The sequence below is a fragment of the Lissotriton helveticus genome, chromosome 11, assembly GCF_964261635.1.
Source record: "Lissotriton helveticus chromosome 11, aLisHel1.1, whole genome shotgun sequence".
Taxonomy (NCBI): domain Eukaryota; kingdom Metazoa; phylum Chordata; class Amphibia; order Caudata; family Salamandridae; genus Lissotriton; species Lissotriton helveticus.
In genome coordinates this window covers 644,700,177-644,726,216 of record NC_136072.1, presented here as the reverse complement: position 1 = coordinate 644,726,216, position 26,040 = coordinate 644,700,177, and the positions used below count along the sequence as shown (strand labels likewise).

The window sequence follows — 26,040 nt, the reverse complement described above, 5'->3', positions numbered from 1 at the left end:
TATAGGATTCCAGATCTTCACTGGTACTAAAGGACTGTAACCACCCTCCATGGGTCATCTGTCTGCCTTGTGTTCGCTGACCTATAAGGCAATCAATCAATCAGGGGTTTGTTAAAGCGCGACTACTCACCCATAAGGGTCTCAAGGCGCTAGGGGTGGTGGGAGGCGTGCAGGTTCCATTCCATCAAGGAGGGGGTCTGTCGAAGAGCCAGGTTTTGAGGTTTCTTGTGAAGATGGGGAGCGATAAGGTAGATAGGTGTTCGATCCGATGAAGAAGTTCCAGTTGACCAGTTGTGAGTAGAATGCACTGGATCTTGTGAGCGCTCTAGCTAGAGCGAAACCTAGTGCCTAAAAGTCTGCTGATGACCTGGGGGTTGCAGGAGAGACCAGGAGTGACTTTCCCAGCATCAAGAAATGTTTGGAATCTTGACTATAGCAGGAGGGGCACAGGGGCCTGTTCACTCTTCGAGGTTTGACAGGGCGCCTCCAGAAGAGCACCAGGAAGTCTGAAAGCATTGCGGTGTACAAGCATGGCAGATTTCACATTCTGACTCTGCCCTCCTCAACTGGTTGCTGTTAACTCATACTTGTTTTCGGAACCCAAAAGTTATAACTAGCATGGTCGCTAGTGATACTTTTTGGTTAATGTACATAAACTGACATCTCCGTTGATGCTATTGGAATTTTTCACATTTTGCCTTAAAACTTACAAATGTTTGTGTCTTTTTGGTTCTTACATTTTTCTTGATCTTTCTAAACTGGCTTGGTAATTTAATTGTATTTGGGCTTCAACTTTGAGGTTGTTTAATACGGTTTGAACTTAGCACACATTTCTCTGGGAAACTGCCTACTACTTGCACCATAGCTACCAAGGTTTTAGAAGAAATTCACATTAACTATGCTATGCATTAACCAGATTGGGTTTATTAAAGAGGTAGGGTGTCCACCTGTCAAATTACAACCCCAATATCTTACAGAACGAATGTGGACATTTATAATGCATGTTATCCTGTTATGTATAACTTCAATCCACTAACAAAGGAAGGTAAAAATCAGTAATCGTGTATTCCTTTCAAAACTCTGTGGGGAAAAGGGCAACTGGCCAGATGGAGGGTACTGATCATATAGGAACCTTTTTGCCCACTTGTCCAAGGCAAAGAACCTACAGTAGAACAGTATTATGAGCCAGGCCTAGCTCTACTGTCTGAAGTGCAGGAAGGTCCTGCACGTACACCAGCAGCTATATGTAGACCAAATGATTGCGAGGTTGGTGGGGGAAATTGATAAGAGTACGTAAGAAAATCCCAAATTTCTGCTCGAACACTTATCGCATCTAAAGTTCCTGAACGATTATCCTTCGGTGCTTTCTTACCTAACTGGCAGATATGTTTTGATACTCAAATGAAAGGGGTGAGGCTTTCCTATGCACCAAACTGTCTCAATGACAGCCATGCACCTTGCTATCCATCTGCTCACATGGGAATCCAAATCTCCGTTATTATGTCATGGCCTCTCCGGGTACGGTCCAATAACTACCTCGCTTGTACTTCAGTTTAGGAGATCTTCAAATGGTTACCTTGGGTGAATACAACCATGGTTGTTAACTTATCCAAATAATAACATCAAATTAAGATGAATTATATTTCAAACACGTTAGCAGCATTCTTCCGCCTCTTTAGCCACGGTAGTAGACGCAGAGCAGGTCCACGGTCAGCGTCATGAACATCACACATAATTTGATAAGGGCCTAGGTGTCCAGACAAGATCGCAAAAATCGAACTATCATTAAACATCAACAAATCACACCCCATGAAGAGCATCACGGCTGTACCTCATGCTGTCTCTCCTGGCTCTTCTCCCACCCCCTGGCTTAGCTTTCGCCCCGTTCAAGACACGGATATAATCTCGTTGATCTCCACCTCCAAACCATCAGCGCATGTCTCAGACCCCATTCCTCCCCTACTAATCAAAAAAATGAAACACGCTTTTGCACCGCTATGGGGACAAATCATAAATAGCTCCTTAAAAAATTGAGTGGTTCCTGATTGCCTTAAATGGGGCAAGTCAACCCCTGCTGAAAAAACCCAGTCTAGATTCGACAGATCTGAACAATTTCAGACATGTATCAAACCTCCCCTTGCTCTCAAAAACACTCGAACGATGCGTACTTCATCAACTAACACAGCACCTGGACAACATCAACCTATTGGACCCCCACCAGTCTGGTTTCAGAAAAGGTTGCCGCAAAGAAACCGCGAGTCTGAACATCATGGATGATATCCATGGACCACTAGACTCTGACAAATGCTGCCTCGTCATTTTCCTTGACCTCTCGGCAGCATTTGATATGGTGGATCACAATCTCCTCATCAGGGCTCTTCAAGAAAGAGCTGGTCTTGGCGAGGTAGTTCTCAAGTGGTTTTCCTCCTTTATACACAATTGCACGCAAAAAATCTAAATCAAGAACTTCACCTCTGAAACCCATCAAGTCAACAAGGGCTTCCCCCAAGGATCGGTGCTCTCTCCACAACTCTTTAACATCTATATGGAACCGCTCTCCAAACTACTCAGAAAAGCCAACATCCGCTTCCACCACTACGCGGATGATACGCAGATCTATCTGGAAACTACCTCTCTCAAAGACATCCAAAGATTAAATGATGTCCTGAAAGATGTTCAAGAATGGCTGACAAACAATCACCTCAAACTAAATCCAGACAAGACCGAGACACTCCTCATCTCGAACAAGGAGGATAACCCACAAATCTCAGAATGGTTAAAGGCTATCGATGCGCTCAAAGGGAATCTTACTCTAGCAGACTCTGTCAAATCTCTAGGCATCACCTTAGACCCAAAACTGACCATGATGAAACACATTAAGAACTCGGCCAAAAGTGCATTCCTTAACCTTAGACTTCTGAACAAAACCAAACCCTACATTCCAACCAAGGATCTCAAACTGGCCACACAATCTCTGGTACTGTCAAGACTGGACTATGGGAACGCAGTCCTAGCAGGAATTCCTAAATCGCACCTAGCACCGATTAAAACAACACTACATGCGGCAGCCAGAATGATCACCGGCATCAAAAAATCTGATCATATCTCCCCTGCACTCAAAGAACTCAAATGGCTTCCAGTAGAAATGCGAAGTAACTTCAGAACGGCCTGCCTAACCCACAAAGCCCTCCGTACAGGCAAACCCGAATACCTGGCAAAAAAACTCAAAAAAGCAGGCCAATCCAGGAATCTGAGAAGCTCTAACTCCCTCTTACTCATCCCACCTAAAACTAGAAGGAAACGAACAGCGGATTGCTCTTTCACTGGAAACGCCCCAAAATTTGAAATTCCACCCCTCCGCACATCAGAACCCTACCATCCTTTGTGGAATTCAAAAGTCAACTCAAATCCCTGTTCCTCAACCGTTCCCTTGGCTGTGGGTAACACAGGACAGACAGCAACCACAGAGCTATGCGATCCCTAAGAATCTTGAAGCCAAAGAAGCTCTACACTACAATTACGCCGCTCTATACTCTGTCACTCGTTGATTGTTATATCGCTAATCTGTCATATGTTTGTTGTTTATATGCTATGCTCCTACTGTAAAGCGCTCTGATACCTTTGGGTCTTGACAGCGCTATTGAAAACTTCTTAAATAAAATAAATAAATAAATAAATTCACAACTTGGAGAAGCAGTCAAAGCCCATTTCTTCTCTGAGGAGGGCTCTGGCCTCTTCATACCCAGGATGGTTAAGATGCTGTCCACCAGAACATCTACAGTCTGGGTTTTTGGTATTTTTTTCTGTTTCTTAAATGATTTCTCACCAGGAAGGACAATACTGGTGTGGGGTGATATGACCCTTCCTTCACAATCAGTGAAGATGGGAGCCATGAGGAATTGGGGTTATCACCACACGGCACCAAGGCTACCTGGAAGTGGAGTGGAGCAGGCACAGCGTGACTGCAGGTGGTGGAGCCTAATGTCGTGAATTGGCTGAATGCACCATTCAAGGAAGTAATGAATTGCTGTGGCTGACCAATTGGTGTCGGATTCTGTGACAGTGGTCTTTTGCCAGTACAGGGTACAGCAGCGAAACAATCGTTGGTCTGTCAATGGGAATTGTTGTGTAAAAATAAGCTGCATAACTGCCCTAAATGTCGTGATATAAGTTCCATAAAGAATTTATATCATAATGCATTAATTTTAAGTAAGGGTCAGTGGCATTAGTGCAATTAAATGGAGTGCAATTTATCTCTGAACAAAACATAAAACGTAGAAATAAATGCGTTTGCCTTTTTAAAATTACACGGAGTTTTACTCCTGTAAATTTGAAGTGAAAAAAGTATTGAATGTGATTATATTAACTGAGTGCACATTCACACGATACAAGGATAAAGAGCAGAAGAACTTTGGCCTTTCTCAGTAAGTACTTTCGACGTTGATAGGCATCAAAGCACAGAGAACAGCTGCTAGTAGCGGCAGGCAGCTCAGAGAGTTGAGCGCGTACTGCAGACCTGAGTGTGTAAACTTTGTAGGATGAGGCCGAATCAATCATGGCGGACTCATTCACACATCTTCTTTTCTAGGTCGCTAAAATGAACAACACTGATTCGGAAAAACTACAACTCCTGTTATTCATAGCGCTACGAAGGTTCAAATCTGTGGTAATAATACACTGTGTAAAAATCCAGGCTATGATTATCGCACTGTAACATATGCAGTCATTAGTTCAGTTTCTTCAAGATGGAATGGCTCTGAAGCAGACTTTCCAGTGCAGAACTGACATGTTTGTGCACGAAGAGCTTACGATCTTGCCTGAGGATTATCAAAAATACGTTTAAAAGAAACAAAGAAAGCTGTGTCGAAACACAGACAGCTCCGTTGCTGCTTTCTGCTCCAACACCTCACTTCTCGCCTCGTTTTGAAGTGTGGGACAAATTACTCTCATTCTCGAGAAAAAAAACATACCTTCTGACGAAAAGCGGCACCTGGTAAATACATTGTTTTCCAGGGAAAAATGCATCCCCAGTGTTCTTGGAGGGAGCAATTGCATACAGATGTCTTAACTTCTTGGAACTTAAAAAGTGCATGGCTCAACTATGTAGCTTGTGAGTAAGCAATGGTTCATTCATACAGATGTCGTGAAGCTCAAGATGGCAGGAAGCGCCTTAAAAGACCAATGACGGTAAGTTAACCATTGGTTAATCAAACCCGTTGTCCATTAGGGGAGTTAGTTTGTCCAGCAAAATCCTTCTACACTATATTTTATAGAAGACCCAGCCAACATTACAAGATGCGAGGTTTCCACTAAGTCCCTGGGTAGTAATTTCTCTCGAGTTAGAACTCCCACCCAATATTTATCTGTTCCTAGCACAGCGCTAAATTGGAGAGGCCAGAAGCTTATCATTAAAGTACAAGTTTCTATGTAGATTTACCAACTCTCAAGTTGCCACCGTGTGCCACACGATGCCAGCACTCTTCACATTGTTACCCGCTGAAGCACCGCCATCACAAGGTGCATCGAAATACACACTCGAACACCCCTGTGTAGAGTAGGTTTTAAGCTTGTGTGACCTCAGCACACTTATAGTCTTTTCAGCTAATAAGGGCTTTAAGTAAGCCGGGGCTCACCGGGTCTGAGTACCGGCAGTTTTTAGGTTTCGCCTCGTCGAAAGCTGCGCCCCGCAGCTTTTCGGCGCAGACAAAATCTAATGTTTACAGTATGTGGCTTGGGAATCCGCCCTCTGTTCCATTGGCTAGCTCTATAAATGGAGGCTAGCCATTGGAACAGAGATCTGTCCGTCAATTGCGGAGCAGATTCGGGGGCGTTCCGGCCATTTTTACTCATCCTGCCCCTTTGACAACGTCATTGCGGTGGTGGGCGGTTCCTATTTTTTGGGGGGGGGGGAAGGTTTGTTTTGGTCAAAGCAGGCCGACCGCCGCCGGAAGAAGTCCAGGTGAGTGCTTTTTCTTGCCGTTTGCCGTTCCCGCCCCCCCCTCCCGCTGTCCGTGCCTTTCCCGTCCCCCCTCCCGCTGTCCGTGCCTTTCCCGCCCCCCTCCCGCTGTCCGTGCCTTTCCCGCCCCCCTCCCGCTGTCCGTGCCTATCCCGCCCCCCCTCCCGCTGTCCGTGCCTTTCCCGCCCCCCTCCCGCTGTCCGTGCCTTTCCTTGTTTTCTTTGAAAGTGCCACATCCGTCGTTCAAGGGTGGCCAGTGGGGAAGGGGGGAGCCTTGTATGAGCCCCACTCCCAGCAGTAAACGCCCCCCTCTGTGAGGAGTATGGGTGCCCTCGCATTAAGATGTATACATGCTCCCAATGTTAGATATACTTGTGCTCTCTAGTGACTAGGTTTAGGTGTGGTGCACAATAGACGTGTGCTCTCATTATGACGAGCATAAGCATGCTCACTGTCTCATGCCTGGACTGGTACATGTTCTCTCGCCGTAGGGTGTCTAGGGGGTGTCCTTATAAGATGCACGTGTGCTCTCAAAGTGTGGGTGCATTCTCACTTTGAAATGTATATACTCCCTCACTGAGTTGTATAGATGATGTGGCTGTAAGGTGCCTGTGTTCTCTTTATAAAGTATGCATATCTTCGCGCTGTGAGGTGTGTATGTTTGATCATTATGAGTTGTGTAGGCGGTGTAGTTATAAGATCAGTGCATGCTTCCGCAAGGTATGTAAATATACCTTGCCACTGGGCGTGTAAGGTCGAGCTCATGTATGCTGTCTCATTCAAGCGTATAGCATGGTATGGACAGGAGATACATGTTTGCTCTCGCTATATGGCGTTTGGGTGTAATATTTACAAGTGCTCTCGATATAAGGTGCACTAGCACCCTCACTATAAGGTGAGTATGTGCCCTCACTGCGAGGTGCACTTGTACCCTCAGTGTAAGGTGCATGTGTGCCCATACTGTGAGAGGCCCCTGTGCTCCCAGTGTAAGGTGTAGATTTGCCCTCAATGTGAGATGTCCTCGAGCTCTCACTATAAGTTGTTTATGTGCCCTCACTGTGCTCTCATTTTAGGCTGCGTGTGTGCCCTCACTGTGAGATGTGCGCGTCCGTGAGCACCTCACAGTGAACCCTCTGTCACATCTAAGTGTTGTCACGCTAAGGTGCATAAATATGCCCTTGTTGTGTAAGGCGCACGTTCTCTCAATGTACGGTGTTGGCGTGCCCATACTGTGAGAGGACCCTCTGCTTCCAGTGTAAGGTCCCTTCACTGTGAGAGGCACGCGTGCTCTCATTATAAGGGGCACACGTGTCCCCATTGTGAGAATCACATGTTCTCTCACTATAATAAGGTGTACATCTGTGTGATGTGCATGCCTACATGGACACTTCACAGTGTGCGCTACATCGGGTGTACTTGTGCTGTCATTATACGGTGCATAGCTGCTATCACGGTGAGAGGTGCACTCCATGTGAGAGATTAAGCTATTGGCATTGTAAATGACAATGCCATTTATTTATTTATTTTCAAAAACCAACACATAAATAAAAATTGTCATTTACAATGCCAATAGCTCAAACTTTTCAAAAGGCGAAACCATTGCATTGTAAATGCTTGTTTAAATGAGGCCGCAAAACGGGTCTCTATCGGGCTCTGTTACTCAAACACCCCTGTGTAGAGTAGGTTTTAAGCTTGTGTGACCTCAGCACACATAGTCTTTTCAGCTAATAAGGGCTTTAAATAAGCCGGGGCCCACCGGGTCTGAGCACCGGCAGTTTTTTAAATGGGGCCGCAAAACGGGTCTCTATCGGGCTCTGTTTTGTGTGCCCTGGCACAGGCGGCCCTGCAGTGACAGCAGGCACATCCATGTGTGGGTGCTCACACTGCTCACTTCTCTCTAGTGGAGAAGTTACCGCATGACGTCATGCCACGTGAGCGTTGTAGGGAAACGGAAATCCTTTAAAGAGAGTAACTATTTTCTCTCTGGATTTCCCTTCCCTTTTTGAAATCAGGAGCAGCAGTCGTGGTGTCACCAGGACTTTAAGTGGAAGCTTTTTCAATATTATATACACGCCATAATTACTGCTTATTTATCTTATGCAACTAACAACCATTGACAAAGCCAATAGTCCTGACTTATTGTAGGTATGATGTTACTTGTATCATATATTTGGATGCAATGACAGAAACAGCAAAATACAAGTCCGCCGGCACACTATGCTGAGCACAGATTTTTAGCTTACGTGTTTTAAGCCACACCCTTAATTACATTGGCCACGCCCCTTTGAGAGACCCCCCCCCCCCCAGTTCTTTCATCCCATTAAAGCGCTGCAGCTAATGGAGGAACTCCCACAATTGCCTTTCTAGGACCCACCCAGGATTCAGACACCTGTGGTTGTGCTTCAGCTGGGACGGTGGATGAGGCTGGAAAGCTCATGCATGATCGTCTCGAAGCCCTGCCCTATCCTAAGTAGGCAGTAAAGGGCTAAAAGCCCCGCCCTATTAGGAACCGTCTACTATACATATCGAACTCCTGTCTCACACGATTTGAATTTTTTTTTTTAGGTCTTGCCTAGGCAGCGTTTGCACTATCTCTTCGAAACATGCTGTGTTGAGAATATGGGCTTAAAGCCCCTATCATCTTTTCTATTGGCTCCTCTTACTGTACTTGGTAAATACAGGCTTTTCCTTGGTGATATACCTTACTAGTCCCTCCTTTTCAAAATTTGCAACCTCCCTGCTGACCACAGAAGCATTAGTGAGTGTGTCTAACCGATGATAACGTTCGCAGAATATCAGGTATCACTTGTAGCAAATGAGTCAAAAGCATACATGGCTGTTTCTTTCTCAGTATCCCACGCATGATATGGGACATTGCAGATTAGTGGACTATTCTCAAATTACATCTATTGAGACCATGGTAGAGACTTAGCTAAAACAAAGTGCATATTTTTTAAATCTATGCAGTAATCGCTTAGTAGCAAAAACAATAATTGTAGAGATAAAAGTGTTACAGCACACATTAAACAGTTGGTAAAAACAGGTAATAAACGGTTTCCCAAAAATCATGTCTGTTTAATATGCTGGTCAATTTTTACTTTCTTTGCTAAGCCACTATCATGGTCAAAAATGCCTTGTGTTATTTGTAGCACCAATTAGAACGTAAAAATATATACAGCAACATTTTAACATTCCATCAACCAAATTGGATGATGTGGGTCCGGTCAGACAGAAAAATTCTACAATGGGGCGTTGGCTTTAATATCAAAGCACTTTATTAATTTGAACAGGTGTGTCATGGAATTGATTCTGTTCTTAGTCTTGCAACATTTGTTCATTATGACCAACGTAAAGAGTATCTTCGTTAAGTAAAGTCTTTTTAATCACTATGAGCAGTTCTATCTACAGGTTACATGGCACAACTTCTTGAAGATATTCTTGTTAGCAGCTCAAAGACATTCCTACAAGAGTTTTGAACGTGGCAAGAAAAGTGTAAATGTTCTACCCAATCTTCACCAAATTCGTCAGCTTTTGTGAAGTAAGAGTTTTCTAACATCCATAGCTGATGCTGTGAAATTCTTGTTAGTCGCACGTTGCTATGCGGGTTGAACTCTCACAAGGAATAATGCAGAACGAGAAATTGTTTTTTTCTACATACAATTAAAATAGCCTTAACACCAAATCTTAATACAAAAAAAGAAATCCTTGCCCGAATACAAGTTTGTATAATGAATGATATTGCACATGCTGATTTTCATGCACCACATTGCTTTTAGAGTATGTGTACGTGTAACTGATGCAGTATACACTTTATAGTGTAAAGCAGTTTACATTTCAACTGAACAAGACAAACAAAACACACAAAAAAGCACATTTATTAACATATGGCAAGAAATGTCGGTGTATCATAATGGACAGAGGGAAAAACTGAAGTAGATTAGCAGAAAATTTGAATGAATGGGTGTAGTTAAGAATGGAGAAGTTACTGATCAACATTTTTACACAACTGAGTGGTATTACACCATTTTAAAATTATTTTGAAAAAAGTAAACGAAAATTCTATGCTTTTGGTTTTATAACACAGCTATAATGATCGTCATTAGGGTGGGTGTCTATGCATGTGTGAATGCGATCGGGTTTCTGAAGCAAAATCCACCTCGGTAGTGGGATAAAGCTATACATTTCAAGAAGTGGAACACAGAGAACCATTGGACGGAATGGGGGACTCAAAATCCTGTACAGTTGTGTGGTGAAGATGTAAATGAGGGGTTCCTATTGAGTCGACCATGGCAGGAGGAACCGAGAACATCTTTCAAACTGACTGATGAGGACTCTTGTAAGAGATGGAGTCATCACTGTTTTCTGAACTGTAGATATACGCTTTGGATACATGAAATAATGTAATTTTTTATGCATTGCTAAAAATTCTGAAGGAGCTCTGCTGACTCCCAGCAACATCTTAAAAAACAGGCTGTATCTTCTAGAAAGCCCTCAGAACCAGCATCCCTGCCTATCAAGCCGCCAAACTCACCATCTTTGGTGGTGCTTGGCATACCCACAGCCACTTGTTCATTGTATCTTTGCCCAGGGCGCTCTGCTGTCTTTTATCTAGGTTTCCATTATAGCCTTATAGCCTGGAGTAGCGGGCTATATCAGTCACTAAAGGCCCGATCCAGCGTTAAAGGCCCAAACCGGAGGCGAGGGCCTTTAATGCCAGTATAGCCCAGCTACGGAGGGCTATAAGGCTATTAGAACATTCCGCCTAAAGAGGGCAGAATATTCTAACAAATAAAACAAAGGCCTCACGGAGCTGGCTCAGTGAGTCCTTTGTTTACAGCAACAGCTGCGAAAGACAACATTGGAATGTTGGAGCTCCCGGCTTCTACTGGCCATTAGAAGCCCAGAACACTCAATTGTTTTCAAGGGAGCTCCTTGCATTCCATGTTTCTATTTAAAATAGGATACAGGTATGCATACAACACCCTTGAGTAAACAAGCACTGGTTATAACAAATGCACTGTTACCTAACACAATGATCAGGCAGCTGGACTGTTAAACAATTCCGGGACATGCCAAATATAAGTTGACAACACTCTGCCACTGAGTAGCAAAGGTACTTGAAGAGTCTTCTGGGAGGAAGACCTGCAGGGATCTGCTAATTATTCTGATATGCAAACCTCTTTCTGGTTGGCAGACAACCAACTGGGCCTCCGCCAATTGTCAAAATATGGCATCTGCTTAATGTCTTGTACAATATACAGTACTTGCAAAGAACTACAGACCTAAAAATAATAGTCCCATTATGCAAAACAATGCTATATCTGAAGTCTAGTTGACAGGAAAGGTTGCTACAATGGAAGAAGTCAGTACCTGTCTTGTAAGAGAGCTGTTGGCCTCCCGTCTGTCCCTGGTTACCCTCAGAGGGATTGTTGTTTCATATGATGACAGAAGAGAGGTTTGGTGTAAACCTAGAGAAAGGAAAACCATATGTAATGAAATAACACAACCACATCATTCTCTTGCCACTGTAGTTTATTCATGCATTTTTCTCACTGTTATACACAGTATTTTAACATTATGTCAAACAACTTGATTAGACTTCATTGAGGTAAAAGAATATAAACTGCATTAGAGTTGGAAAATGTCATTTTAAAGCCTTCATTGTGATGTTAACTAAGAACATTGCACCACGTTCAATCAGCGTATGTACTGACACGAGGCTCACTATACATACAAGTATTGATGTTTACCATGCTCTCCATGCGACGAAAAATACAACCTTCGATTCACAGAGAAAACACACACTACTCCATTCACCAAAAGGAATTAATAACACAAATATGAGGCCATATTTTGAATCTGCCTGCAGTGAACATCTTGATAGGGCTAAGAGTATTGATGCCATCCTGGTCTTTTTTAATGTCTCCTCACGGTCTATAAGCACTTCACTACATTCAGCACTGAACATCTCTTAACTGAATAGAATTGACAGGGGACTGGGGGCATATGTAATGACTCACCTAAAATAATGCCCTGTATGAAAGAACAAGCAGTGGGCAATGCCAATAGGTCTGGCTTTAAAGGAGTGTTATATTGTAATGTGAAGCATTCCAAGTAGTTAGCATAGGAATGGATATATTTGTGTGTAAGCAATAAACATTAGAATAATATTAGTGGAAGTTAAAAGATCAGGTGATAGTTGCACTCTCACGTCAGCTCTAAAAGTCAATGTAGTATAATGACTGCCTTCCTCCCATCTGTGCTGCTGCCAGAGAAAAAGTGTATGAATTAACCAGTTATCTAAGAAATGTTAATAGCAATGTCATGTGTAAACCCATGAACGTTCAGGCAGCAAGATAAAAAAAGAAAATGGTCACAGAAGCACTTTTTTTTGTGGAAACGCACATCTTCTGCCCAATCACAACATGTACTCTTGACTCCCAACATGTGGGCGGGGAGCCAAAGCCCCTCTCTAGTGATGCTCACATAATTGTCGAGTGACAGCTGTGAAGTCCAGTCAGAACATAAAAAAATAGTTTCATCACAGTTCCGTGGCATTTGCAAGAGTCCTCTTAAGACCAAAGATATTGACTTGTTTCTCATAAACATGCATGGATGGAGACAAAATTTCACTAAATGTTCTTCTACTGATGGTCCCTGCGACAGGAAACGGACTTTATTAGCAATGGCACGTAGTGCTGTCAACAAGCCTTTTGTCCTCCCTGATGTCACCAGTCCAAGTGAAGCCCTCATCACCAGCTGGCTGGACTACAGGAAAGCACTCTATTAAGGCACCACCACCGAACTCATGAAAAGGCTCCAGACGATCCAGTAAGCATCAGCCAGACTGATCCTAGACCTGCCCAAGATGACCCATACTACTCAGCACCTGAAGGACCTCCACTGGCTCCCCATCCAAAAGAGATGCCAATTCAAGCTTCTGACCCATGCCTACAAAGCCCCAAACGACCAAGGACCACTTAGACGAACCACCACCTGAATTTCCACTAACCTCCAAGGAACCTCTGCTTATCTCACCCTCACACAGATACCACACATCTGCCGCTCCGGAGAACAATCCTTCTCCCACCTTGCTGCCAAGTCCTGGAACACCTTTCCCCTCCACCTCAGCACTTCACCCTGGCTGATCCACTTTAGGGAGGTACTCAAGCCCTGGCTCTTCAACTGATACCCGCAGCACAACACCTGGATACCCTCCCGGGCAATAAACCACAGTGTATATGTACTGCTTGATTGATTAATTGATGGGAAGCTGAAAACACAGCGTTGGTGTTTCGCTTGTAAAAATATGATCAGACATAGAGCCTCTATCCAAAGTCTAGAGGACATAAATGCTGAAACAAATGATTTGCTTTAATTCCAATCCCTTACATTTGCATAAGCCTTAAAGAGTATTTATTTATAGTTTTACCAACAGTAGACTGGACTATTGTGGACTTTACAGGACTGTATTAAAATAACATCAGTACAAAACAGAAACACAGACATGTCACAATCCGAGGGATGGGCACATAGGATCGGCAAACATTAATCAAATTCATCATCTTCAGCGAGTTCTCCTGCTCAACAGCCACTGAGAACACGATCCGTCCCTCACAGAAAATCTGCCATGCCCTATGAATCACTTCTTCAACAAGATATCCACCATTTACAGGAAATTCAAGCCCCAACACACCAACCTCCTCAGCCTCCTCACTCCAACGGAAACATCCCCGACCAACACGTCACCACATGAAAACAGCTCACCACAATGAATACCACAGGCATCATGAACTACATCTACTCAGGAGCACCCAACCGACACCTGTCCCTACCGCCTCTTCAACCAAGGAAGCAGCGAGATTGCCACCAATTCACCACCATCCTCAACGCATCCATCACCACAGCAACCTTTCCCGATGCATGGAAACACAATGAAAGTCAGACCTCCCCTCAAGAAACCCTCCGCAGACCCCAACGAACTCCAGACTTACTGGCCCATCGCATTGGTCTCATTTCCCACTGGAGAAGGCAATCAACCAACAGCTCACTGAATACCTGGAGAGAAACAACCTGCTAGGCACATCCTAATCCAGTTTCCGCACCAACAACAGCACCGAGACAGGCCTGATCGCCGCCACGGAAAACATCTGCACCCTACTCAACAGAGGAGAATTGGCAGCCCTGATCCTCCTCAACCTCTCTGCAGCCTTCAACACCGTATCCCACCACACACTCATCAAGAGACTGCACCAGATCAGGATCAAGGGAGACGCACTCAGTTGGATTGCATCATTCCTCACGGGACGTATGCAGAGAATCCGCCTACCTCACATCACCTCGGAACCCACGAGCACCATCTGCGACGTCCCTAGAGGTTCATCCTTCAGCCCCACTCTCTTCAACACTTACATGACGCCTCTAGCCAACATCATCAGAAGCCACGTTACCAACATCATATCCTAAGCCGATGACTCCCAGCTCATCCTCTCGCTCTCAGCAGACCCCCACCACCAAGACCAACTTCCACAACTGCATGAAGAACTTCGCAGCCTGGATGAAGGACAACTGTCTGAAGCTCAACACGGACAATACCGAAGTGCTAATTTTTGGCAACCACGCCTCCCCTTGGAACGACACCTGGTGGCTGGCAGTAGATGGGAAGCAGTTGTTTTAGGGTTCGATTAACCTGCAACTCTATTCACAACTACAAATCTACATGTTTAAGGGTAGATTCAGACAAATAAGAGAAGTTCCTCCGAAGTACATTAGCCCCGCCCTTTTTTGTTTTTTCAGTCAAAACGAGTAAGCATTCCTCGTTGTTTACTCTCACGTACAGGCCACTATGTGCATTGCTTCAGCCTCGAGATCACTTACGGTCGTCTATTAGCCTCGTACTGGCTCAACCCTGATCCATTTACAAATGTGATGGGGAGCTCTTTGATTTATATTTTGTGGCTCTAGTTAAAAAATATTTAAAAAAATAGTATTTAGGTTCTCTAACATTACTTTTATTTACTCTGGAGTCCTAGACCGGGTTAAAAACATACGTCAATGTGAGTGGAGAAAAATGCATCTCCCACATCTACATGACCCATGGACTGAAAAATACAAATAAAACTGGAGGGCTGATCTACTTTTAGGTATGACTAGTCTCTGGAAGACGAGATGAGCCCAAAAAAAACTCCCCCTGCCTCTTCTATTAAATGGTACGCTTAAAGGTATTCTCCAACTCCTATGCAATTTTTTCGAAACTACAAACAGTTGAAAATGTACTCCTGACAAGGGCATGAGAAAAACATATTCCACGGTGGGGTAAAATTGCTTACAAAACAGCGCTAAGAACAATGCAATTGTCAGCCACTGATACAACATAACATGGATACAATAAAACAAGACATTATTAACACTATTGAAGCATAACTTGATATTTGTCCAAGGGATCAAGTGATTAACAGGGGAATTTCATGCACATTCGTTTTGGAATGAGGAAGACAATGAGTAGGCAGAAATAATTAATCAGATTAAGCAAATCCCAGGGGGTGCTTTCCAGAAGCAAATAGTCCATGGTAGAAGTTAAATTGTACTAGAATGTTTCCATAAATTAAATCTCCCAGCATTACATGGTTGAAGAAAAGGGATATGTGTACACAATTTACTCATAACCCTCATGTTTGTTGTGCTGCACCACACCTGCGTTTTAATATGTTATTATATAAACACACTACACACTTCCAAATCGTACCAACACTGGAAAGTGGACATTATCCCCAAGCGTGCACACTTATAATTTCCAAGTTAGGATGTCCATTAACAGTAGCCATGCGATGGATTACAGGATTAGCTCTACCACAACTATTATGGACAGAGATGTGGAGAGATTTTAGCACAAATGATAACTTTTTAGACCTGAAAATGAGAATGGAAATATGTAAGGAATGCGGCAGCTTAGGATATTGAAACACTGATCCATCATAGGGTGTTTTTACACCAATAGGCTCTGTTCAACTGTTCAACTTGCAATGGAACATAGAAGGAAGCAGTCAGCGGGTTCTATTGTTTAAATACAGTTTTCCTGTATTCCCGTAACCTGGACGTGAGCACCAGTATAGCTACATTTTTCACACAGTGAGATTTGGCTTGATCAAACATGGTAAGCCAGGTCAGAGACATACGCAAGCCTGATGGGTCAGGACTTCGCCTCTCAATTTGAAAAATGTTACGCTAACTCATTTCAGTACATAAAACTCGTAACGGATTTCTCTAAAAAAGAAATGTAACTTTGGGATGCCTATGAATTGCATTTAAAGGAGGGGTGGTGGGGATTGTGAGAAACATGAACAGTGCTAGAAAAGGATGGCAGTGTAAGACTACGATGACTCATTTTAGCTTTTAATGCAACTCAACAAAATCTTACCAGTAGTGGCAAAAATAAGAGAATATGATATTCAAAGTGGAAACCAAACTTCAACCAACTGGCCTACGAGTTTGACAGTATTAGTCTTTTTGCCTGGGAAATTGAAATCATAGGCGCCAGGAAAACATCAACATTTGAAAGACACAGGCCACTTATGGTGCCAATATATTGACGTTTAAGGCTTTTAGGTAGGAATTCTTTCTCTTGGTTGCCCCTTTCTAGCCTTAAGGCTTGTATCCAATGTACTTATATTTAAAAATAAATGTACAATTTTGCTCTTTCCATCTCAAACTAGTTTACAACCAACTCTTTCTACAGCAGAGCCTGGTAACATTTACATACAAGTGCAGTTAATTAACAGACAAAAAAATAAGATTGATAGGAAAAAAATAATATACTGTAGGTTTATTCAAGATGTTATATTCTTGGACAAAGGCTTTACTTCAAGGTGAAAGCATCAAAAGGAGCCGGATGTTCTGATCTTGTTTTCTAGATTAGTTCTAATACAGGGTAAATGTCTTGAGTGTAACAGTCACAATTAATCTTCCAAATATGCATGCAAGCCTATCTTGTGAGAAAACACTTCATGATACACTATATACAGGAAACTCCATCCAAAAGAGCATCAGATGATGTAATCCCAGAATTAAGTGAAAACACAACTCCACGTACATAAACTACAAAATGTAAACCGCCAACTGTCACCATTTATTCAGTCAGCCGCACCAACACAGGATAGTGTAGCACCTCTACCACATCAGGTCTGTCACTCACCCAGGTAGCATCACAATTCTATAAGTAATCCGCAAAAGCCTTCTACATTCGGTATCCACTTCACCCAGATATGATGACCAATGCAAGAAAACTGCACCAGCCCTGGAATGTCTGATCCAACACCTCACTAGAGGTGGTCACCACAGAAACCACCTGATGTAGAATACCACATGCAGCACCTGGAAGACAGCATACAATGTTGTGCAAACCAGGAACCACCAACAGGCCCTAATTGATGGATCTGCCAAGCCAAAACAGTCACTAAGCCCAAAGCAGCAGCAGCTGAGGCCATCTTAACTTTCGGTGGGAAAATAAATGTGTCACCTGGCAGATTACACAACTCTCGCCTGCAGAAGACATTATTTGCTCCAATAACTCTACACCAACTGTGACATGGTGTATAGTTTCCTCACATCAGGGTTAATTGTTGCCACGGGCAACCTTCAGGAGGCCTCGGATTTTCTTCTCCCTTAACTGTGACGTACAGTATCAGCAACTGCTGGGGACCCTGCCCACAAATGCTATTATGTAAAATTGTGGTAAAAGTAAGGTCCATTTCTTTAACCTCACAGAAAGTTCCCTCCTGTGGACAACTGGCATACGTTGCACAAAGATCTAGTACGTGCATCTTGTCCTTTAAGGGGGAAACAGGGTATCCCAACATGCTACCTTTTGTTTGTAACAGCCACAGGCTGATGGGCACTGGCAGGGCATCAACACGTGGTGTGCTGTAAAGTGGTAAACCAGTCTAGCCTCAGCACACATGGTTTTGGACAGACTCGTCCTCGGTGCAACAAAACAGCATGGAAACCAAGACTAAAAGAAACTAGGTATTTTTCAGTAGGCTTTAGGTTTAGTTTATGAGTAGACATACAAGTATCATGTACAGTGTCCTACCAGAAACGTTATTCTTTTGTATCAGTCTCTGATCCAGAGTTAGAGTATCTGTCTTTAATATAACACTCACATTTAAGGTTCTACAACAAGAACTCATACAGTCCAGGAACATGCACACATGCGGTGTTACACACTCACACACAAACATTGTAGCCTACTTCTAACAATGACACTGTTGTTAAACTGGGAGACTACTTAGCAACATGTAAACCAAACGGGGTTGGCTCAACATTTGGCTTGCAAAAATTTAATATTTTGGGCTGCTTTATACTCCTATTCAGTATAGCAGTGAACGTCAATAAATGTAAGAGCTGTTGTGTGGTGTGGGTGATTTTGGAGGTGAAGTTGCTAAAAGTTTCCAGATCCTGATGTGCAGTGGCCATCAGAACAAAATGTGAGTTATGATATTCTGATCCCAAAAATCTATTCGGCACAACACTCGGCTTCAAACATGTATCTCCAATAGCTGGTCAGGCTGTTGTTCTCTAACTAAATTAGTAGTAGATATGTGGGGAGATGAACTAACTTAAAAAGGAAGAAATAAACATGAAGTGGCAGCAGGTGAGATGAATTATAATTGACATTTGTTTAATGGTTCATTATTACATCCCAGAATTCAAGATCATTTAAAATGACAAGAACAGTCAAAAAGTCCACATAGGTATCTCAGGAGTAATTTAAAGTGTTGATATATTTTCCAAACTCCGACTTATGTAAATTCTGATTTTGGAAGTTGTGGTTTCTCTGAAAACAAATAGTATTTGATACCAGACATGAATGTTGTGTAATTTAACAGAAGAAACACCATACACAATGTATTACTATCTCCAAAGTTCTAACACCAAAGAAACAGTTGTGATTGTTTTTTTAAAGAAGTAAGTTGACAACTGTTCCAGAAGAGAGTATTTTCTTTTTCTTTAGAGAGGCTCAATTGTGATGGTCTCCACAGTAAAATGTTGGGGACTGTAAACAACTAGATGTGTGATACTGTGCAGAAATTTGGAGTAGCCGATACAGATCTGTCGCAAGAATAACATGGTACACAAAAATAAAAAAGATAGACTGGGAAAGAAGATATAAGATACTGATTTCGTTTTCATGGCTGTGTCTATCCCTATTACATCTTGCAGTAATTGGTGCTAACGGGATGGGCACAAATTCAACAGGAGATTGTGTGTTACTGTGAACGACTGGCCCATTGAGGTCCTGATGTGGGGAATTCTTTACATCAAAAAGTGATGCTGTTTTTTTTTTTGTTTTTTTTTTAATTAAGGGCAAAATGCCAGAATTTGAACGGATTAGGTGTTATGCATTTTTGACGAAGTTTTAATTCCATGTATTTTTGTCAGCTGGCTGCAAATGAGATAAATAGTACAGAGATGGTTAATTTTCGTGTCTGTATTAAATGTGTTTTAGATATTACATAAAAAATTAATTAAAAAAAGTGACGCGGCTGGATCAGCCTTTAGTCCACTTAACTTTACAAATGAGTTTTGGGGTAGAAGTGAATGTTTGGAGACTTGAGGTAACGAACTGCAGGAGGTTTGAAAGACAGTCTTCACTGTATGTGGAATTTTGCCCAACGACTTCCATGCTTGCCATTGGAATTAGCATAACTCCTAAAGCTATCCACTTAAAATATAACCGCACTGTTTTTGCCAGAAGTTCTTGCTCAGCAGTGTGTGAATGCTCCCTAAATCTCCAGTCCAGCCCCTCCACACCACTCATTGTTCCCACATACTGGAGCATTGCAGCAGGAAAGGGCAGAGATATTCATAATTTAACAGGGGAGACCGAGAGGTGAAGGCAGATGAAGTTAGAAAAATCCAATTTCTTATGTTGTTTTTACCTTAAAATCGGTGCAATCATTCTCACATGGACACAAACAAAAACTGAATACACAGCATACAATGGAAGCTGTTGGTATCCTGCGGAGTACAATTCTGCTGCCAAAAACGCAGACAGAATCTGAAAGAGTTAGGGTGAAAGGCAATGTGGATTGTCAACATAGTGGTGAATACTTGAGTGTCATGGGGCACTAGAAATAAAGGCTTCTGGCCTTAGGAGTGCAGGCTCATAGACATTAGATGACTATAGCAGTATGCAAAATTGCTAGATCTGACCTGTGGTCGCTCAGATTACCACCATATTTGCTACTAATTCTATTTATCTTGCCTTCTTTATATATTTGTGTCGTACTAAGGAGCGCACAATTTTCAAGATCTAGTTCACAATCTTCTCAATTTTCTATTTTTTCGTTTTCACATAGTGCATATTAGGCAACGGTCTGGCTGTGTTAGAGTGCTGTCGATTCTTAAAAAGACAGAGAAAAAAGGCAGACTGAAAATACAAAATAAAGAAAAAAAATGTACAACACTCACACACGTAAATAACCCTGCCTTTTCAATAAAGCCATGTAGCAGTGCGTCTGTGACAGAAAAGTGAAAATGGCGTCGCCTACTTCAAGTATTTCTGTACCAGTTATCTGATTCTTAATGAAGACCACGTTTGAATTCCAAGACAGGTACTAAACTACATCATGGATTCTACTTGATTTTCTCACAGTGATACAAAGATGAGAAGAAAGGAGGGCTGAGTAATTTCTAAATAAACCCCACCCACATAAAGAACGCCAATGCACCCTCTGCTGTTGTGTTCACATCTAAAAGCAGTACTGGCACTTCCCTACGCAGGCACAGCAGGCAGACTTCAGTTTGGCACAGTTTCGTCCTCTACGGAAATGTGGGCTGTTTTCATTTAATTTGGTAGCAAGAGCTTCCTTTTCTAATACTTCGAAAGAAAACATGCTGAAGCGCGGCCTAAATTAAGAAGAAAAAAATGCCATTCTACGGTGTTTACCACATACTGTGCTGCTGGGTGGCCACTTGCAGAGCAAGCGCTTAGGGTTTCCGAGAAATCACATCCTTGCAACTCAACGGTGTAAAATGTTCTCCCTCACTCACTATATACCACTTTTGGAGAAAATGTCTCTGGCGTGTGACTCGATGAACTATCTCAGAGATGCAACTGCAGGCTGTCCCAAACTGACTACTGGACGGTTTCATCCAGGCAAGGCCTGTCCAATTTAATGCTGATAAGTGACGAGACAGTTTCAAACAACTGACTCCACATTCAGAAGCGACTAGCTCAGGTACGTCAATGTCTCCTGAAGCTGTCAATCCCTTTTGGATCGTTTTGGGTTACAGTCCTATTCTGCCTTACAAACCCACCACTTTCCAAACTTGGCAGCCATCTTGTGCAAGAGTTTGGGCAAACATCGGGAGGGGAAAGATTAAGCAAAATGAGAGATAAGCATGATCATGGTAATTGTATTATTGTTTATATGGTTGAGCTTTAGTTCAAAATGCACTGCTCCTCGCAGCCATTCAACTCATGGGTAGGCCTGGGTGGTGAACTTCGCTCCGTTCGTGGAGTTTGCGGAGTTTTCTGAGTGCCGAAAACTCTGCCTCGCGATGTGCAGCAGAGTTTTACCCCGCTCGCAATCGCGAACTGTAAGTTCGAACGCAAGCTGCCGCTCGGGTAGAATTTCTACCCGAGCGGCAGGAATACCAGCACAAACTGCAGTTCGCACTACACTCTGCCACTCGCTGAGGTTTTTTGTAACTTTGCGGAGTTCCGCGTAGCAAAACTCCGCGAACTATGCCCAGGCCTGCTCCCTGGGAGTGAGGGCGAAGGAAAAAGTGAAGTCATGTCATAACTTTATCGCAACAACAGAATTTGTTGAGATGTAAATATATGTGCATGGCAACTGTTACAGATATCCTTGTTCAGTGCTTGATAAAAAATAAGTTTAAAAAGAAAAATACATGATCATGTTAGCTAAATATAAGAGATAACAGTATACTCGGTGCTTTGCTACTTTAACTATTTGCGACAGTCATCGTCTAAATTCGCTCATTTTAGCATTCGTTTTTCTAATGGAGTTCATTCACCACAAGCATATCTCTAAAACAACTGGACCATGTATCAACAAACATGGTGTACCATTTGTGACATTTCAGTAGGAGATGTCCCCACGGTGTCCATGGTAGCATAAACTATTAATCTGTTAGGAAACGTAGAACATATTTTTCCTAATTATTAGTTATTTTCCGGCTATCGCGATAGATGTTTTTTATCTTATTTTTGGCCTGCTAAAGTACATTATTCCACTAAAAATCAGATGTAATGCTTTAAAAAGACTGATGGCAAGCAGTGGAAGTAATCCTTATCCGTAGGTTCCATTCTACTAAAGTCACTTAAAGTTCCCGCTGGTGTCAGTCTCAAGTTGTGGGTGTCCGATGTTTGTGCTTCATGATGGTAAGCAGTGCGTTTTGGAACTATAGATAAGATAACCAGTTGTTTTTAATTAAATCGTGTTGTTGTTATTAGCGTTTTAATTTGGGGGTACGGAAAAATACTATCAATCATGTTTTTTCTGTACAATTACCTTCAGTTTGCTAGCTGAAGTCCAATCACTGCCCTTATGACCCATAAAAACGATATAAAAATGCATATATACATTGGCAGGGAAAGGGTTAAATGCATACCTCTAGGTTAAACTAAAACTTGATGGTGGCTTGAGGACTTTAACAAAAACAAGACTTTGATAGCTGTTTTTCTTAAGCAAAGTCTTCACATACAGCATATGAAGGGATGGGTTAGAATCAGGTTGTCAGTTGTCTCCGTTATATGGGAATGCTGTTTCAGGACCGAAATCGACATCATTAATGTCATTCCATAGCTATACCAAACAGAGAGTTGTGGTTGCTGCCCCTGAATTTCAGTCCAATCATCTGGATCACTGGAATGGGATGAAGGAGTCAAGATCCTCACCCAGGCAACCAGAAGGGTGTCCCCTGGAAGTGATGACTGCAAGTCACTAGGCCTACCAGGGGCAATTGGTATTGTTTCCAATGGCAAGTGAGTCAACATGGTTTATGAACCCTCGCCCCAGTGTTTTATGGTTTTAAGGGAGTGATATTCTTGCAGCTACCTTTATAATGAGTAACAAAGTGAATGCAGGGGAGTCCCTCCACTTTGAATCAAGAACAGTCTGTATTGGGCGGATATATTGTTTGTGCACATCTGGACACTTATTGGAGGAAAGAGAAGTCTTACGCAAAAAAAAGCTTTTAGCTCGAACAGCTGGATTCCTCTACTTTTAGGAGCCCAGCGCTGACCCTTTTGGCAGTCTCAGCAGAGGGGCCAAGGACGAAATGGAACATGGAGTCTGAACTGTAACCCACTTAAGCAGGTTTGGTTCCTATAGGTATCATTTATTTTAGATGATGCACATTTCACTACCCCTAATTCTAGCCCATGTCTGACATTTAGCTAACACAGCCCCATGTCGACACTCCTTCAGACACATCTCTTCATTACTGCACCAGCGTGGTGTTTTATTGCCTGTACTCGGAACAATGAATGAGACGTAATTCTAATACAACACTTGATCATGAATCCAACATTTTTTCTTTCGCATCAAACAAGCTTTGGCAAAGCCAATAGGTATGGATCTAAAATATACATTTGTGCATGCCTGTTTGGGCATATTAAAGCTAGGACTATTACATATTATGTTATGTTTACAGCCATTTTTAAAGCGCACGTACATCCGGGGGTTTCATGGCGCTGACTAAGAGCGTGACCCAGATGGAGAAGGGTAAGCCTAGGCCGAAGGAAAAAGCCAGGTCTTAAGCTGTTTCCTAAACACTAAAAGGTCGGGACAGGAACGAATCTCCAGAGGGAGGGAATTCCAGAGTTTAGATGCAAGAACAGCGAACCTGCGTCCACTCTGGCGTTGCAGCTTGAAGATTGGTGTGGACAGAAGATGAAGGTTGGCAGAACGGAGATTACGGGAGGGGACATATCTAGACAGGAGGATGTTAATGAATTGGCCAATGTTTATTTATCAGTGTATATGTAGTACTCCAGTAGGCAAAATGTGAGCTCTGACTAAAACATAAACAAGGCTGTGGCACTGAAAAATAAATCAAAAAGTATTTTTGGAACTTGTATGAATGTAATGTGTGATGCATTTGTATAATTTTGAAATGTACAATAGTCCTTCGTGCATTGCAATGCAAGCACCAGAATGATACACCAAAAAAGCCAATAGCATGAAGTGAGAAGGATTATTCTTCTGTGTAGAGACAAAGCTCCCCTTGTACATTTTAAAGGACTATCTGCAACGTGACCAGGTGGATGGTCGGTCCTTTCCCCAAAAAATCCAGTCCCAGAATTACCAGGAGTAGACCACTGACAAGCAATATTTCAGACACAGACATAACAAATTCCAATGACATTTGGCCAAATAATCTTTGACCCTACTTTGCATCACAACATATGCTGCTTGCATAAACAGCTGACAGTCTTCCTAACTCACTACCCATTTCGCATCTTTCTCTGCCACATTTGCTCTAGGAGTAGAGAAAGAAATGGCCCTTCAGTAAGACCTTAAATTGGCCTTACAAACCATGCGTCAGTTTTCACACCTAAAGCTCTTAAACACGCAGGGCACACAGCAGAATCAGACTGAACCACGGGGAGCTGGACCAGGTGGTGGTTTATTTCCACTGGGAAAATTATGAAAACACAGTGCAAAGAAATGCATGCCGAAACACATGCCTCATATTTTTCTGCCTGGTAATAATTATCTATCCTCTATGATGACAGATTCCCCAGCGTTTACACGGAGCCCCCTGAGAAAGAGAATACGGCTGCACATCCACCCCACCCAATGACGAACTGCGAATGGTATCTCCCTTTTAATTTGAACAATGCCAAGAGTAAAACTTTTCAGTTGGAGGGGGGAGGGGTCGTTGGGGTTCCTGGAGTAGCAACGTCCAAGAAATTTAGCAAAAACAAGTCTGTGTGTTTTTATTTCTCACACGCTTGTGCAGCCATCATTCTTCCAAAATGTTTATGCCCCTCAAACACCCCTCTGATTCACTCATCACCCCCGCAGGCAGCATCACACTTTAAAGGCTGATAATCTAAAAATTCACACAGCAAAATCTGTTTCTAAAAGCATCTGAGAGACATCTGAAAGGAAAAGGCACCTGTCATCAGGAAGTTTACCATGGCAAAGCGCCAAGAAGTCATGTAAATACTGATTCGCTGCCAAATGACACAAGCTGAGCAATGTGAGCGCAGGCAGCCAGCCTCTACATAAAAACCCAACAATGCCACTGCTCCTGCAACCAGTTTAAGACTGGAGGGTGGTAAGCCCAGCCCCAATAGACCTCCGTAAAAAAAAATCACTAAATTTCCAATTATTGCAAGTGGAATGATTGTCAATGAGGGGTTGGTGCCAGCAGAGATATATTCAAAAAGTAGGGGCCATATTGTTCAAGAACTTAACAGCCAATTGGAGGAAGCCGACCTTTGTGTTGTATAACATGTTGAGTGGGCTGCTCAAAATGGTTCCAATCGAGTTATTGTTCTGTCAAATGGCACAGATGTTATTACTGTGCTACTTAGATTTGTTGCAATGTTCATAAGTCAAGGATTGTCAGAGTTATGGACATGTCATGAAACAGGAGCAAAAAGACACTTAATCCTACTTCATATTCTGCACAAGATACATGACCAAGAGATGCCCAGCGTTCTCATCAAGGCACATATTCTTAAGGGTGATGACACTATGAGCAAAACTGAAACCAAGCTTGGAGCTTTAACTGCTGAACCCGTGAAGTTTCTAAAAGGATTTGCTGGGACAGATGAAGAATGTGACTTTAAAGACGTAGAAAAATACATTGTGCTTGTGTTGAAAATGAGTTCTGACGGTCACATATTTGATGCTCTTCAGTACAGTGAGTTCAAGAAATCAGTCCAGCTAAGTGGCCTTCCATCGACGTCATATTCTGTGCGCTTACCCATTAAAAGAGTTACTTGATCAGAAGATGTGTAAATGTTTTGAATCATGCATATGTAGATAAAGATCTGCGTGAATTTGGTTGGGAAGATATTGATGGGGCGCTAAAACCAGCGA

General features: G+C 42.7%; 1 protein-coding gene across 1 annotated transcript in view; it reads right to left on the bottom strand.

Moving 5' to 3' along the window:
• Positions 1-26,040, bottom strand: part of ADAM9 (ADAM metallopeptidase domain 9) — a 491,300-nt gene that overhangs the window by 357,472 nt on the left and 107,788 nt on the right. The window contains exon 2 of the mRNA XM_078666483.1: positions 11,327-11,424. Within this exon, the coding sequence (XP_078522609.1) occupies positions 11,327-11,424 (98 nt within the window). The remainder of the gene's footprint in view (positions 1-11,326; positions 11,425-26,040) is intronic.